The sequence below is a fragment of the Carettochelys insculpta genome, chromosome 17, assembly GCF_033958435.1.
Source record: "Carettochelys insculpta isolate YL-2023 chromosome 17, ASM3395843v1, whole genome shotgun sequence".
NCBI classification, from domain to species: Eukaryota; Metazoa; Chordata; order Testudines; family Carettochelyidae; genus Carettochelys; species Carettochelys insculpta.
The window spans coordinates 8,203,280-8,218,759 of record NC_134153.1 but is presented as its reverse complement, the minus strand read 5'-3'; the positions used below and the strand labels follow the sequence as shown (position 1 = coordinate 8,218,759).

The 15,480-nt window shown below is 38.2% G+C and overlaps 1 protein-coding gene across 7 annotated transcripts in view; it reads right to left on the bottom strand.

The window, feature by feature from the left end:
• The window catches only part of DIDO1 (death inducer-obliterator 1), a 98,355-nt gene that overhangs the window by 56,319 nt on the left and 26,556 nt on the right, over positions 1–15,480 (bottom strand). For 4 of the 7 annotated variants that reach the window (XM_075012017.1, XM_075012023.1, XM_075012024.1 and 1 more), the window contains 3 exons: positions 8,670–8,780; positions 3,008–3,881; positions 2,389–2,707 (listed from right to left, as the gene is read on the bottom strand). In XM_075012017.1, coding sequence (XP_074868118.1) covers positions 2,389–2,707; positions 3,008–3,881; positions 8,670–8,780 — 1,304 coding nt within the window. Of the gene's footprint in view, positions 1–2,388; positions 2,708–3,007; positions 3,882–8,669; positions 8,781–9,643; positions 9,771–15,480 lie in introns of those variants that run through there. The other 3 variants (XM_075012018.1, XM_075012022.1, XM_075012019.1) reach the window with 2 other exon arrangements.

Genomic DNA, 15,480 nt, shown 5'->3' with positions numbered 1-15,480 from the left:
AAAGATCAGAAATGTTGACATTAAAAGAATCATGTTTTCCCTATCTCTGCCTTCACCCCAACTTTTCCAAGATTAAATAAGTTTAGAAGAACAGCACAGGTTAACATATATATACACTGCCTTATAACATTGCAATATAAAAATGAGGAACTGTTAATAGTGAGATTCAGAGGTGTGATAGCTACATTTTTTATGATACGTAATGATGAATAGTGAATGGGTACATGAGATAACATTTAGGCCAAAGCCCTCCTACCATCACTGTGGTTCTGTCAATCCTTTTTTACACACACTTGCTAATCTGGTTTAAAAGGCAGCGCTGACAGAACCAAGGTAACATGTCAGGCAGGAATTTTAGGGTTGAACATGCACAAAAAGTCCTTTCTTGAGGAAAGATACATGTCAGGGTGACACAAAAAACCTATGATACTAGAACTGAAAAAGAAGAAAAAGAATGCATAAGTTCGGTAACTAAAGCCTACACATGCATAATGTGTATTATCTAAACCTTGGGTTACCAAGGGTTTTAAAAAATTAATCATGATGGAACCTGAGATAAAAAAAATTAATTAAATTTAAATTAACTGATATTAAATTGCAGGTTTAAGTTCATGTTAAACTATATCCAAATACAATTTAAATATTTTGGGGAGGCTTCTGTATTTTCAAATATAGAGTCAGGACTCCAGCCACTTTCTCTTGCCCCTGAGAAGCTATAGGCTGGGGCTGCTTCAGCATCTCTGCCAACTACAGAACTGTGGACTGATGCTTCAAGCTCACTCTCCTCACCGCCAATGCCTCCAAACCATTCAAAGGTATGCAATTAGTATATTAAAAAAAAAACAACACATTAATTCCGCTTTCAGTTAATCAGCAGCATTAACTGTGATTGACAGCCCTACCTGAAACCCAAAGACTTTGATGTGTTTAAAAATACACCAAAGAAGTAATCTGTAATATAGAATCATAAAAAAGACAAGTGAACATCAGCACAGATTGAAAAAAGACGGAAGCACTAGACCAGGAGATGGGAGAAAATGATGATTATCGTGGAAGAACTTCTTGGTACCCTAGAAGGAGGTAATATTAAACAATTCCACCAGGTTTGTTACCAGTTATCTGGAATAAATGACAATAATTCTGTATGAAATTGTATATAAATAACGGCAAAAACTGATTAATCCTAACCTTGGTTGGTCATGACACCGTTTCTCAATCTTTATCCTCAAAACAAAACTAACATCAACATATAGGAAATGATATATTAAAAACTTTTTATATTCTATGTTAAATGTGCATACATAGAGGATAACTAATTTTAAAGTTACTGAATGTCAAAGTTTTTTTTTTTAAATTTACAAGTATTTTGCTGAAGAAGATGTACCACTTGCATAGAATAACTGCCGTAATTAAAAAAAATTAGTCAAAAGACTACAAAACTTGTGCTATAGGCAGGCTTCAGTACAACTGCTCTGATGCTCACCAACATTTATAAGAATAATATACTTGTTCTACGATTAAAATGCACACAAACCTATAATATATTACAGTGTGCTGTTAGCAAGTATGTAATATGTAAAAACTTGACAAGGAGAAATAAGTAGAGATGACAGTCCAGGAGGATGACTGTGCCTAAAAAACTAAAATAACACCAGAAGCAGAAAGGTCAATCACTACAGCATTAAAGGGTTTTAAACAAATTTAAATTCAAGTTAAGAGGTTTTTTGCCTGCATTAGGAATGATACACAGATTAGCTAATATAAACTTTAAATTCCTGTAATAATTGTATGTAGAAATTGGCAACAATTTGAAAGGCTTTTTTAAATTTTTTTTTAAAATGGCTTTGAAAAATGTAAGTCTGCAGGTAACCCTTTTCTGCCTATAAAGAGCTTCAAAAATTAGATCAACACACATCATCAAAGATTGGCAGGAAGTACACAGGACAGCTTGACTGTGTACAGGCATACAAGTTTGCCAATACTAACTGGACACCTAGAGTGAAAAATAAAACAATTTATAATTAGTAGAAAAAAGCAATTTTAAAATAATTATGTGGCAATTTCAGAATTTTAAGACTCTTTAGGAAAGAGCAGGAACTCAGACAGCATCTTGATTACCCAAATAATAAAAGAATAATTGATGCATACACATTACTGGACTATTTTCCTTATGCTGACGTGTACAGTCTGTATACTGCTGTCCTTCAAATTTAAAAAAAAAAAATTCTAATGATTACGACACACTGTTCCTTCAGTTCTGGATCAAAATCTCTACTTTTAATCAGAAAGATACAAACAGCAAATACGTAAAAGAAAGCAGCTTTCAACCCAAAGATAAGCTAATTCCCAAACACATTCAGCAGAACAAGAAATAACTGAAATACTTACAGGTTGAAATATCTTGAGTTTTTTCTTTCCACTTGGATTTGCAGCTTTTTCAATCCTACCCTTGATTCCTTGATCCTCACTGGACTTTTGTTCAACTGTTCCTATACTTGTGAGTTCTGTGCCATCCACATTTACTTGTCTTGAGTTAGTTTCTTGCTGTTCTGTTTCTGAAACAGTCTCATCCTGCCCTTGAAGAATGGTGCAATTTGGGCAGATATAGTCCTCCCCATTCCTTTCCAACAGCCTCCCACGAGCCTCAGAAATCCCCACACAGTCACCATGAAACCATTCCTCACATCTATCACAACAAATCATAAACCTGAAAATACAGAACAAGTGGTTAAAAATAAAACACTGAAAAGTTCAAAAACAGAAATAAAAAAACATTGTGATTTTGTCAGGAAGCCAAATAAGTATAACTTATTAATTTTACCAACTGCATTCACATTTCATATTTATTAACCTACTCTATTACTTACATCCCCATAAAGCTGTAACAGAAAAAAAATTATATACACCTGGCAATGAAACCTTTGGTAGCAGGCTTATTTCCTATGGAGAACTCTCTATTTCTTGGACAGTATTTCTAGATAATACTTTGCATATGTACATAGCCCACCTGTTGTTATGAGGCTGATGACAGATACAGTACAGTGTATTTGGGTCATAAATCTCAGACTCAGATTTGCTTTTTGTGAACTCTTCAGGTTCTTCACTTTTCATCTCCTTTGCTCCCAGGGCAGGTTTCATTTCCTTCTTAACCTGAAGATTTTCAGTAGGTTGGTCAGACACACCTACTTGACTTGCTGTGTCAGTGTTATCTGTAGATTGAGATTCTTGTTTGACAGGCAACTCAGCCTTAATTTGATTTCCTGCCTGGACATCAACTGCTTCTGTAGGATTTTGTTCTAAGTGTCTTTTCCTAAGGCGATTCTGTATTTCTTTCAGTGTCAATTCTGCAGGTTTTTGTTCAATGCGTTTATTTCTGAGACGATCCTGTAGTTCTTTCAGAGTCAATCCATCACTATCACTATCCGAGGTGGTATCGTCATCATCATTTTCACCTCTGGTTTTTGAGGCTGGCTGATCCTTATTGTCTTTCGAGTCATTCTTCTGAGTACCAGTTTTTATATCTGGAGTGCTCTCCACACTCCCTTCAGAGGCAGTCTCAACATCTGTAACTGGACAGGATGCTGTTTCACTGGAATCTTCAAGAGCTGTAGGAACATTTTTCCTACCTCTACGTCTTACTGTTGTAAGAAATTCTTCCACTCTTTCGGTACGCTTGGGTTGCCGTCCACTGCGCCGGAGAGACAGGCTTTGTTGAGGCTGTGGTTGTTGTTCACTAGTGTCCAAATCAACATCACCTGCACCTTCGCGTTTGGCAATTGTAGTCCTTCGAAATCCCCATGTTTTCTTGAACTCCTTACTTGTGGGCTTGATAGCTTTTTGTTCCTCCTCATTGCTTTGCTCACCTTTATCATCTAAATCTGCTAAAAACAAAAGTAAAATTATGAAACTAACCCTTCCTTATTTAGGGTCATTCACAGCTGACACTTTGAAACAATTTTCGAACTGTCATTACATTTTCTTTGTGAGAGTAGATATATACACATTTTCAATGTGCTACACTAGATAATGTAATATATCTGAACACAATGAACAACACACTTTTTCTCAAAGTTCCTATTGACAGGGATCACTAAAGTCACAGCCAATATGATTAAGAAACGTGCAATTCTCCATTTCATTTTTTGATCATCATGAAATTTAAGCCACCCTTCCAGTCCACATGACAACTACACTGCAGCATTTTACCTCACAGCAGAAGCAGTTTACAGTCATGTCTAACACTAAGTCAACATAGTCAATTCCGTCAGCTAGGACTTGCTCATGCAGTACATCTCCTTTTCCTAGATGCCTTTAATATTGCAAGCTCTTGCTGGCATGGTACATAACATAAGCCACAAAAGAGGAAGAAAAGATTAAAGAATATTTAGGTAAGTTATATATATTCAAACTAGCAGGGCCTCATAAAATTCATCCTAGAATACTTAAGGAACTAGGATGAAGCAATTTTAGAACGCTAGCAATTAGCTCTAAGAATTCATGGAGGTCAGGGTAGCCCCAGAGGGCTTGAAAAGCAAACACTGTATCTATCCTTAAAAGAGGCAAAAAAGAAGAGGAACTATAGCTCCACCAGCCTAAATTCAATACCTGGAAAGGTACTGGGAAAAATTATTAAACAATCTATTTATAACTACTTTACAAGACAATAGGGTCATAAGAAATGGCCAGCACGGACCAAACTAATCCAAAGCAAGAGAGTTTGGATACTGGGAAAGCATTTCTAGGCATAATGGACAATTAAGTGCTAGAATAGGCTGCAAAGGAGGCAGTGCAATTCAGATTTTAAAGAAAAGGTTAAACAAACCGACTTCAGAGATTATCTGGTTTATTTGGTTGTGCCTCAGTATAAGACGGCTGGACTTTATGATCTCTCAGGGTCCCTTTCAGCCTACATTTCTCCTCTCACCTGTCCCCTACCCCCAACTCCTCCATGTTTTATTTATATAGGAAGTTTTAATAAGTTTCCAAATCAGCACCATATCTAAATATCAGAAATAAAACAATCATAAAAGCTACTTTTTTGTTTAAAGAGACACTATATAGAAATACTGCTTTCAGATCTTTAATAGGATGTTACCATATTACAATGTGAGCATTGTTACACCTATAATTTGTTGCTTCTAGTGAATTTATTAAATTCTGTGAAATTGCTATGCAGAAATTTAATAGACCAAGCACGTATATCAAGTGAGACCATTTATAAAAAGATAAATTCCCTGATTAATCTTCCAGGTTAATGTATTCTGTGTAATGAATAACCAGTTAAGTAAATATTTATCTATCCTCTCTAAGTTTCCTGGGCATGTAGTAAGACTTATCTTTTCCAAAATCACAACCTTCCATATTTTTAACCATTCCCCTAAGACTGGGCCATTTTAATTTTCCTGTAAGAGGCTACCACTATTTGAGCAGCTAAAAGTAGATAAGAAATTAATTTTTCATTTGTCTTCTGTGATTATTTCCACTGAGAAGCCACCTAGGAAGATGACCACAGAATTAGAAATATCCAGCCATCTGTGGCATTTAGTTATGGACTGCATCCTAATATTCTCTAATGATTGGCTGTTACCACCATGAATACCTTGTTAGATTGTGGAATCTCAGTCACTTGAAAGTTTTTTTTTTTTTTAAAAACAACAACAAATCAGGCCTAGATATTACTTAGTCCTGCACTGAATGCAGGGGATTGGACTAAATGTCCTAGTAAGGTCCCTTCCAGTCATATATTTCTATGAAGTTATATAAATTTTATACATACATAAAATACTTTCTTTCACCTCAAGCACTTTTTTTCTAACCTTACTGATGCCAGGTACTATTAAACAAGTATCTTAAAAGAAATTCTCTCTCATTGTGCCTCATACTGAGGTTGCTGGACCTCTTCTCCAGATGAAAACCCATTACTCTGAGGCAGGGGACTGCAACCCAAATAGCAAGGAGAGCCATTTTTTCAATTTCAGTTACAAAAATCAATACTTTAACAGCCACAATGGATGTGAATACGAGACAGCCCTTAATAAACCAACAGCAACGAAGGGTCCTGTGGCACCTTATAGACTAAGAGAAAAGTTTTGAGCATGAGCTTTTGTGAGCACAGACTCACTTCATCAGATGCTGGACACTGAACTGGACTTCATCAGATGCTGAAGTGAGTCTGTGCTCACGAAAGCTCATGCTCAAAACTTTTCTCTTAGTCTATAAGGTGCCACAGGACCCTTCGTTGCTGTTACAGATCCAGACTAACATGGCTACCTCTCCGATACTTAATAAATAAAGTCAAAACATACTTTTTGTCACCCCTATTTTAACAACAGCACACACAATGATTTTGTACCAGTGAGGATGTCATTACCCCCACCTTCAGGCTTTACCCACCTCAATCCCCAATCCTACCTGCCCCCATTCCCAGGTTAAACACCCAACTGCCACCCCAACCCCAGGTTTAATCCCCCTCAGCCCCAAGCAACCCAAATTTCATTTTAACTGTAGGCATTGTTTAAGCAGTGGTAGCTTCCAGAGCCACAAGTGGAGTCATCTGTGGCAGCGCTTGGAGCCACAGATTACCCACCCCACTCTAAAGTAATTTATCTATACGGATTCTTTCTCCAGGGTGTAATATACAGGTGTTTCCTGTTATATATAGGAAAGTTTTGTGCAAAGATCAGTTATTGCTTTTTGTTTCCTCACCGACCAGATGTCACTGCATCTATTAAAAATAATTTTCTGGAAAGGTGAGAAGCAAAATTTCTGACTTAAAAGTGCTTGCACCAGGGGAGAGTAGCTCAATTAAAGCTAGCATGAATCTTTAAATAACTCAGAATAAAGTTTTGTCTTACTGAATAGCTGGCCAACTCTCTGCTCGGTGATTTGCATTAAGATCTGAGTATTTAGAAAGCGCATCACTTGTGAGGGAAAACAACTTATCTCTAGTTCTATCCCACACCCTTACACCAGCATTTGCTAAAGGATGCCCATAAATTTCTGGAAAGAGTCATTTATTATTAATCCATGGTAGTTTGGCAATGTTTACAATAGAGCAATTTTCTTGCTCAATAAACCAACACTACAGTTCCATGAGATTTTTTTTAAATAAATCTTCTATAAATAATGTGTGAAGTCCTGGCCCAACTGGAGTCAGTCAAGAGGAAAAAATACCATTGATTTCAACAGGGTCAGGATTACATTAAAGGTCTCCCACAGACCAGTAGGATGCTGCAACACCATGCCTTAAAGCCACTCCAGAAGAAAACTACAAAAATTCTTTAATTATGAAATGCTGAGTGGATTAACGAAAGAATTAGAATAGGCTATTACATGGTCAAATGCCCATTTCCTCTTAATTTTGCTTTTTTTAAAAAAAATCTTTGATTTCAACACAGAGGTTTTTGTTGAATGTGAGCAGTAGTTTTTAATTTCAACAATGGAAAAACATTCGGTGTTTCTGAACCTTTTAAATTACACTTTAAAATGACTACGAAAAGCCAAATAGATTGAGTCATTCAATGGCAGTATCATCCCTTCTTATCTTTGATAGGCTCTTCTGAGCAGGAACTTCCCTTTTCTATGCATTGCTGTAACTGGCCTACACCTTAGTTAGGGCTTCTTGGTGCTTGCATAATAAAAACAACAGTAATATGCTGGCTTTGTTAAGATAGTAAAATATGGACCACCAAATCCTTGATAAAAATCTGGTCACTGAGCGTGATAGCAGCTCCAATCTAGTTTTTTGTGCATATAAACTAACGCAGACCACACAGAGTAGAAACTTACAAGTAAGATGAAAATAGATGAATAATCAGTGATCAGATAATTCCTTACTCTGCATTATCTTCATAGAACCACTAAAAAGAACTATGTTATTTTCCAAAGAACAATTTTTTTAAGTGCCCTGCTAACTTTCTGGGGACACTATAAAAACAGCAAAAATTAATAGCTTAATGAAAAGAACCCCCACAAAAAATCTACTGATGGTCATTCCTCTCCCAAAACAAATTCCATCCAATCCATCACTTTTACAACCAATCAACTTCCATCTAAACTGAATCCAAACAAGACTAAGAAAACAGTAGCATTTGGTACAATGCTCCGAAGATCCCCAAATCCAGAGTCGGGTAAAACAAAAGTTGCTTAAATTGAAGTCACAGGCTCTTCAAGGGCCCAGCTGCTAACCGTCATCTCTCTCTGAACCAGCAAGTTGTTAAGGCCATGCCAACCAGACAAGCTCAACTGTAGCATTATTACATGATGAGAAAGGCAGTTTCTCAACAAATTAAATGCAAGCCACAAAAAACAAAAACTTCTTCCTTGTTATGACCAAGTTTTTCTCCAATCAACCAGAGAATTACAATTTGGATGTACTTATATGCGTCTGCCTACTAGCATTATAATCCCTTAAGCTAATGTCCATCTGTCTTTCTCTCTCTCTCTCTCTCTGTGTTTTCGACAGTAAACAGGACATTGATGGGGACTCCTACATTCCCTACTTTCTTAAATGTGTATCCATACAGTAACACATTATACTCCTCCTCAAAATTCATTTTTACACTGCTTACTCAAGTTATATTTTTGTTAAGAAACATAAAAAATTGGCGGTGTAACAAGATTTCTTCTCAGAACTAAAAAAAAAAAAAAAAAAAAAAAAATGGATTTACCAGTAGAACGGTTTTCCATGTTGCCAAGGCTGGATCCAGATTCAAATGCCACAGCCCGTGAACTTACAACTTGTTCCATAATACAGACACCACCATTCCCAAAGTGCAACTCTAAAAATAAACATAAGACTCAGAATTTAATTGCTTGGACCTCAAACTCTGTTCCATCTATTAACACAATTTAATACAGAAAAACATCATAACGTAAAAATTATGAGTATTCAGACATGTAGGTAATCTGAATTTCTGACCCCAAACGAATACCAGAAACAAAATGATCTCAATCTTACTTGAAGTGCTAAACTGCACTGCACATTTTTGGATATATCACATACACTTGCAATACAGGTTGAACATCTTTAATCTGGAATTCTTGTCAGGCAACATCCGTAATCCAGCATGATTTTAGTTAACCAGATGACCAGTTGTGTGTGTGGCCAAGTTTCCTGTGATCCCATTAAGTTTGTTTATAGCCACCAGTCCTGCCTTTCAGTGTTCTGTGCTGTTATTTAGCTGTAATTTACCCCTAAATGTCATCTAAAAGCCCAATAAGCAGTGGACGTGCTGGTGATGCTGCTAGACAATACTGACCTCCAGCGGTCCAGCTAATGCTCTCATTTGGCACCAGTCAGGACCTGAAGGCACCAGACTAGAGAGGTTCAACCTGTACTAAACTTGGTTCCTGATTTCTGCAAACTGCATAGCAAAAAAGAATAATAAAAAGGACACAATTGAAAATGTATTAAAGGTATTACAACAGCATTGGAAAAATATTAATCTGAACCTAAAAATGACATGTGTCAATGCAAAAAAGATTTACTGGGCATTACAAGTGACAAATTATAGGACTAGAACTAAATGACAATGTACATTTTAATTACAGTATTGCTACCATTGCACTGAAAACTTCCACCAACACACAAATCAAATAAGACATAATGAAATGGTCAACCTAAGGTCTTGTCTACACTAACCTCATCTCCCTGCCAATCTGCCATCAGCTATGCAAATAGTGTAGCTGAAGTCAACATCCCATGCAGCGTCTTCCACATGGTAAGATAAGTGGGGGCTGCTCTCCCTTCAATTCCAGCTACTCTTCTTGTCCTGCTGGAATTCCAGAGTTGGCAAGAGAGCACTCAGACCAATTTAATCACATCTAAGATGACATGATAAATTGATGACAAGTGGATTGATCACTGCAGCATCAATCCACTATGTAGTGGAGACAAGCTCTATGTTAAGACCACAGAATTTATAGGATGACAAGTAAGCCTACCAAAACAACTAACTGGATGTAATTATTACCCCAGTTACAATCAAATCCCAACGATTGTTTCACCAATCTTGATTTAAAATATTATGTATAAAAATGTGAATGGTGGAAGAGAACACTGAATTATGAATGTACTTCTTTATTTTTCCATACCAAACTCTAACTCTCATATTAGGATCCAGAGTTGCAAAAATGTAAATGGATTGTCTCGTAAACTGCAGACCTAAGATCCTATTAAATTAAAATATAAAAGAAACATGTAATATGAACAGAAAAAATAATCTCTAGACGATTACCCAGAGTGGGTTGAGGAAATGCAGAATGGTCGTTCTTAGCATCCCTTGCTACCATCTATAATTTTATTGATAATTTATGGAGTTCATAAAAACACAATGAAAAATTAAAGCACTATTTTCTAAAATGACTTATTGCTGAAGCAAACAATTACTTTCTCTTGAACTCTGAAATCAGGATGAACTGCTACTAAAGCCAAGATATGCCAACATACGAATCCTATTTTAAACTCACAGCAGACCCGCTTCCCCGCCCCCCAAAAAAAAAAAAAAAAAAAAATCAATGAATAAATTATCCACTTTGACATAAGCTACAGCTACACTACCATGGAAGACTGACACGCTCAGGGTTGATCTTCTGCTGTTTTATTTTGCACATGTGCAAAATAGCACTTTCCGAGGTCAAAGTTTATCCTGGAACACCTCACGAGGGGTGAGGATTAAGGTAGGTAGACTGCTGAAATGCTCCCATCGACTTTCTTCCATGTAGACAGACACTGAAATCAACTGCTGATAAGTCAATTTTAGATACAATATTGGCGTAGCTAAAATTGCGTATCAGAGGTCAACTTCTATGTCTTGTGTAGACATAGGCATAGAGAAATGACAGCTCCAACCTAGTTGGGACTCTCTGACCCATAGCTGTTCACTCTGAGTAAATGTAGGAGCAAGTGATGAGCTACTTAGTTTCTCTAATCAGTGCCACTGTAAAAGTCTCAGGATCAGGTACAGTTGAATTCCACGACTCATTTGCCTTGCCCCACAGATTTCTTGCCATGGCCCTCAAAGATCTCTTCCTTTGCATTACATCTTCCTAAGAGGAAAGAGTAACAAACAACGCTCCACAAGGGGAACTGTCACCAGCTAACTCTAGTGATTTTAAAAGCTAATTTAAATGACCATGGTTCACAGACTTTCATAGTGACAGATGTTTTCCTGGGTAAGTTATTGACCTTCGATTTATTTTTTTGGGGGGAAGGGGGAAAGCAACACACAAAAAAGGGAAGGACAATTTCAAAGATAGAAAAAACAATGCCTCATAGTCCAGAATGAAGCCTATTATTACCAGTGCTTCTTTCTAGAAGATTTTGCAGCAAGCAGCAAAGAGCACAATTGTCCTAAAAGTCAATTTTGATCAATGCATCCAGGGGCATTGCTACATCACACAGAAATGGGAGTCTAATCTTGTTGTCTTCAAGTTTTGTTAGAGAAATCCTACCCTGGACTACAGACTCTCTTATCAACAGAAAAAAGGGAAAAAAAAAAGCAGTAGAGGATCCATTCTGCTAGGTGTGCTTCTTGCCTGCTTAGGCAACGAGAGGTTGTATTTAGACTGGAATTGAAATGCAGGGCCCAGTTCAGTTATATATCATTACTGCCCCAGAACAGGGGGCCCATTCTTCCTGGCAAAAACATGATGACCTGGTCCTACATTTGTGTAGCTTTGCCTGTCATTATAAGGGTATGCTGAAGTTTCATTTGTCTGTATAATACAAGGAAAGTTACTCAAATGTCTCAGGACCTCTAGCCAATTGATATCTTTCATCATTTCTTTCTGAGACCCCCTCCCCAGTGCAAAGTGATGTGAAAGGTGTGCCTTCCGCCTATAACAAAAAACATAGTTCTATCCAATTCATTATTTGGGCATCCAGTCAGAAATCGCCATGATCAACACATCCTTAGGGGACATTTGCAAAGTAGGTGAAGAACAAGTGATGGAACGGATAGCACAAACATTTGTAGTGGACATCTGTGAAATTTTGCCAGATCAGAAGATCTCACAAATCAGATTATCTAGCAAACTCGAAAATGTTTTGAAGCAAGAGGCTGGTCAAAGACACAGTATAGAACTTCCCTTGTTTTTTTCTCTCTTCCCTGGGAAGACACACCCTTTGACAGTGCTGGTTGGAATGCTGCCATGACCAGGGCCACCGGGGGCAGAGGAGCCGCCTGGACCGCCAAAGCAGCTCGGGCTGGAGAAGCCGCTGGGGCCACCAGAGCCTTTTGTGGGTAATAAGAGGCTTGCGGCAGGAGATCCCACAGGCTCTGCTCTGTAAACAGCGAAAAGAGCACGCTGCTGAGCTCTCTTCCTCAAGCCCACTGTTCCCTCCCAGGTCTCGGACAGAGTGCTCCCTTGGGTGCCCTACAAAGTGCCTGCAGTCCTGCTGATTTGGATTTAATGGACTTGCAGCATTAAGAGACACCTCTTCCCACAATTAGTCCATTCAATCAAGGGTTTACTGTAACCCTGAAAATCTTAGAAACGTACTGTCTCAATAATTTTAAGAGTCCAGGAGAAGAAAGTATCCAATGGACTACATTAGCTATTTCTGGTGCACCTTCTCTAGATGGTGTTTGCAAAATATTCACATTCCCCTGTGGAGCTGCGCAGGTAAAGGAATTAAAGGACTATTGTTTTAGTAATGCTAATCCTTCGTGATTCAGCAAAAGTTATTACATATTCTCTCTGGAGTAGTCTCACATATGGTTAAATATCATCTTGTTCAGGTTAGAAGACTCTCTCAAATCCTGATCAACAAAATTTTCTGAAAAAATTCAACATATTAAAAAAATACTTAAACAAGGCTGGTCCTTGATTTGGTCTCTGTGTCAAGGCTTCCAGGCTGTATGTTGTGCCAGAGAAGAGATCTGGCAAAAAAAGTGGAAATGTCAAAAGCTGAACTGTAGGGTAAAGCTAGCGTTGATGTGACAGACAGCTTCTTAGAACCCCTCTCCCAGTTTCTATGAGACTTCCTGTCTAAGCGAACAGCAGGGAGCAAGTGATAGAAACATACAAGCATGAGTCAACTTTATAAGGATCCAAGATAAAGAACAAGTTGGGTATAAGATAATCTAGATCACCAAAACCAGTCAACATATGTTCTGCTGCACTTACAAACAAGTTGCATGCAATGAGAATGCCCTGTAATGAAGGAATAAAAAAGTAAGCTTTCTGATCACTAGAACATGAGCTGTTCTTGTACAGGCATCATAGGATAAATAAGGATTTACTTGTATAAAATGGTAAAATGAAACTATTTTCACACACTTTCCTTGGAAAGGTAATAGAATTGTATCCTGTCTAATGAATCTTATACCATAAACACATCAGAGCCACAACTAAATTTTAAAACTATTGTTAAACTCTGCTCCGTAAGGGAACTTAAGTCAATTGTCTTTAGCCAGAGAACAAGCAGCTCCATATGATTCAATGTTTGCATTTCTTTTCCACATATCTCCCCATCATCATTCACCATAGGCTCAGTGCCCTCTGGCGTCCGATGTCTCCCTCACTATTTCCTTCCACCTTTCCCTGTCTAATGAGTGGCAACTTAGTTTCTGTAGACTGGTTCTGCATCAATCTACTATGTTACCTATCCATTCTCAGTGGGGTCTGCCTTTCCTATTCAAATTGGCCATTAGGCCGAATACAACGGTCTTGACTTTTCATTCATTGTTCATTCTGCAGATACAACCAAATAGATGTAACTTCCGTTGTATAACCTTATGCAGTAGGTTCTCTTTCGGCTGTTATCTTCCTATAATTCCTCTTTGCTGACCTTCTGCATCCAACCTATTCCTAGGATCTTTCTAGAACAACTCGTCCCGAATGCCACTATCCTTTTCTTTGACTTCTGTTATCGCCCATGCCTCACATCCGTACAACATGCTGCTTTGCTTTTCCAGATCTCGTCCATCGCTTTCAAACTCGCTCTTGCTTTTGCTATTCTAGTTACTATTTCCTTCTTACAGTCTAGATCATATGTTTTGTTGTTCCGCAGATATGTGCACTTCTCTACGTTCTCTAGTTCAGTCCTGTCTATACTGATCTTCCTTCCTATTTTCTTATCTCCAAGTACCATTGTTTTTGTTTTATCAATGTTCATAATCAGTCTATACCTCTTCCCTTCCTCCTTTAGCTCCTGCACCATTCTTGTTAGTTTCTCTTCATCTTCTTCATTGAGAAATATATCCACAAACGTCAAATTGTTGATTCTCATCCCGTATACGGATATCCCTTCTACGTCTGTCTTGATCTCATCTATCGCTCTCTCTAGGTGTGTGATGAAGATACTCAGTTATCAGATCTCCTTGTCTTATACCTCTATTTGTTCTAAACCACTTGACCTACTCTCCGCACATTTGCACTGTTGCCTCCCCATTGTCGTTGACATCCTTCAATCATATCAGTCTGCTATCCACTCCATATGACTCCAACACCACCCATATCACTTTCTGAAATATATTGTCAAATGCCTTCCGAAAATTGACAAAGCAACTGTAGATGCACTTGTTCTTTCGTTGAGCTTTCTCTGCTATCAATCTTAGTGCCAGTATCTGCTGTATGGTACTTCTATCTTTCCTGAATCCCGCTTGTTCATCCACTAGAGGTTTTTCTATCTGCGATCTCAGTCTCTCCATCAGTGTCATCACCAGCACCCTGCCTAGATGACTCATCAGGGCAATTGTTCTGTAGTTCCTGCACTCCAATGCACTGCCTTTCTTGTGTACTGTCACTAGCATGGATCTTGTCCATTCCTTAAGTGCCTTCCCTTCCATGCTATATCATATAGTTGGCGCATTTCCTGAAACATACTTTCTCCGACGTATTTGATCATCTCTCCCATCATCTTATTTCCAGGTCTCTTGTTGTCCTTTAGCCGTTTCACTGCTCTTTCTACTTCCTCCTTCGAAGTATTGGTCTCGCTCTCGATGCTCTGCAGGGATCTCCCTTGCAGGTCTTTGATCAGTCCCTCTGAAACACTTGTGTACAACTGTGTTTTATACAGATCAGTGCAGTATCTCATCCATCACTGCACAATCTTCTCGTCATGAGCACCTTGTCGTTCTCGTCTTTGATCGCCATTCTGTATTAATAATCCTAATCATTTTTATACACCTCCCTGGTCTTGCACTCGCTGTAATAACTCTTTATATTTTCACACTGCTCCTCTAACGATTCCACCTTATCCTTTCTGGCCGCTTTCCCTACCTCATTGCATTTCATTCTATAATGCTGTTTCACCCTCTTGGAAACATCCCTTCAACGCTCTCTTCTCCTGGACCAACTTTACTGTCTCCTGAATAATCCACTTCTTACTGATCTTGTCATCTTTCCGAAACAGTCTGCTCAATTGCCTCTTCTATCGCCGTGGCTCTCCCTTCAACTCTCTTGCCTAGGTCTTCTTCTGTGCTTGCATTCCTAATCTTCTCTTCGAGGATCACTCTGCATGCATTCCCTACG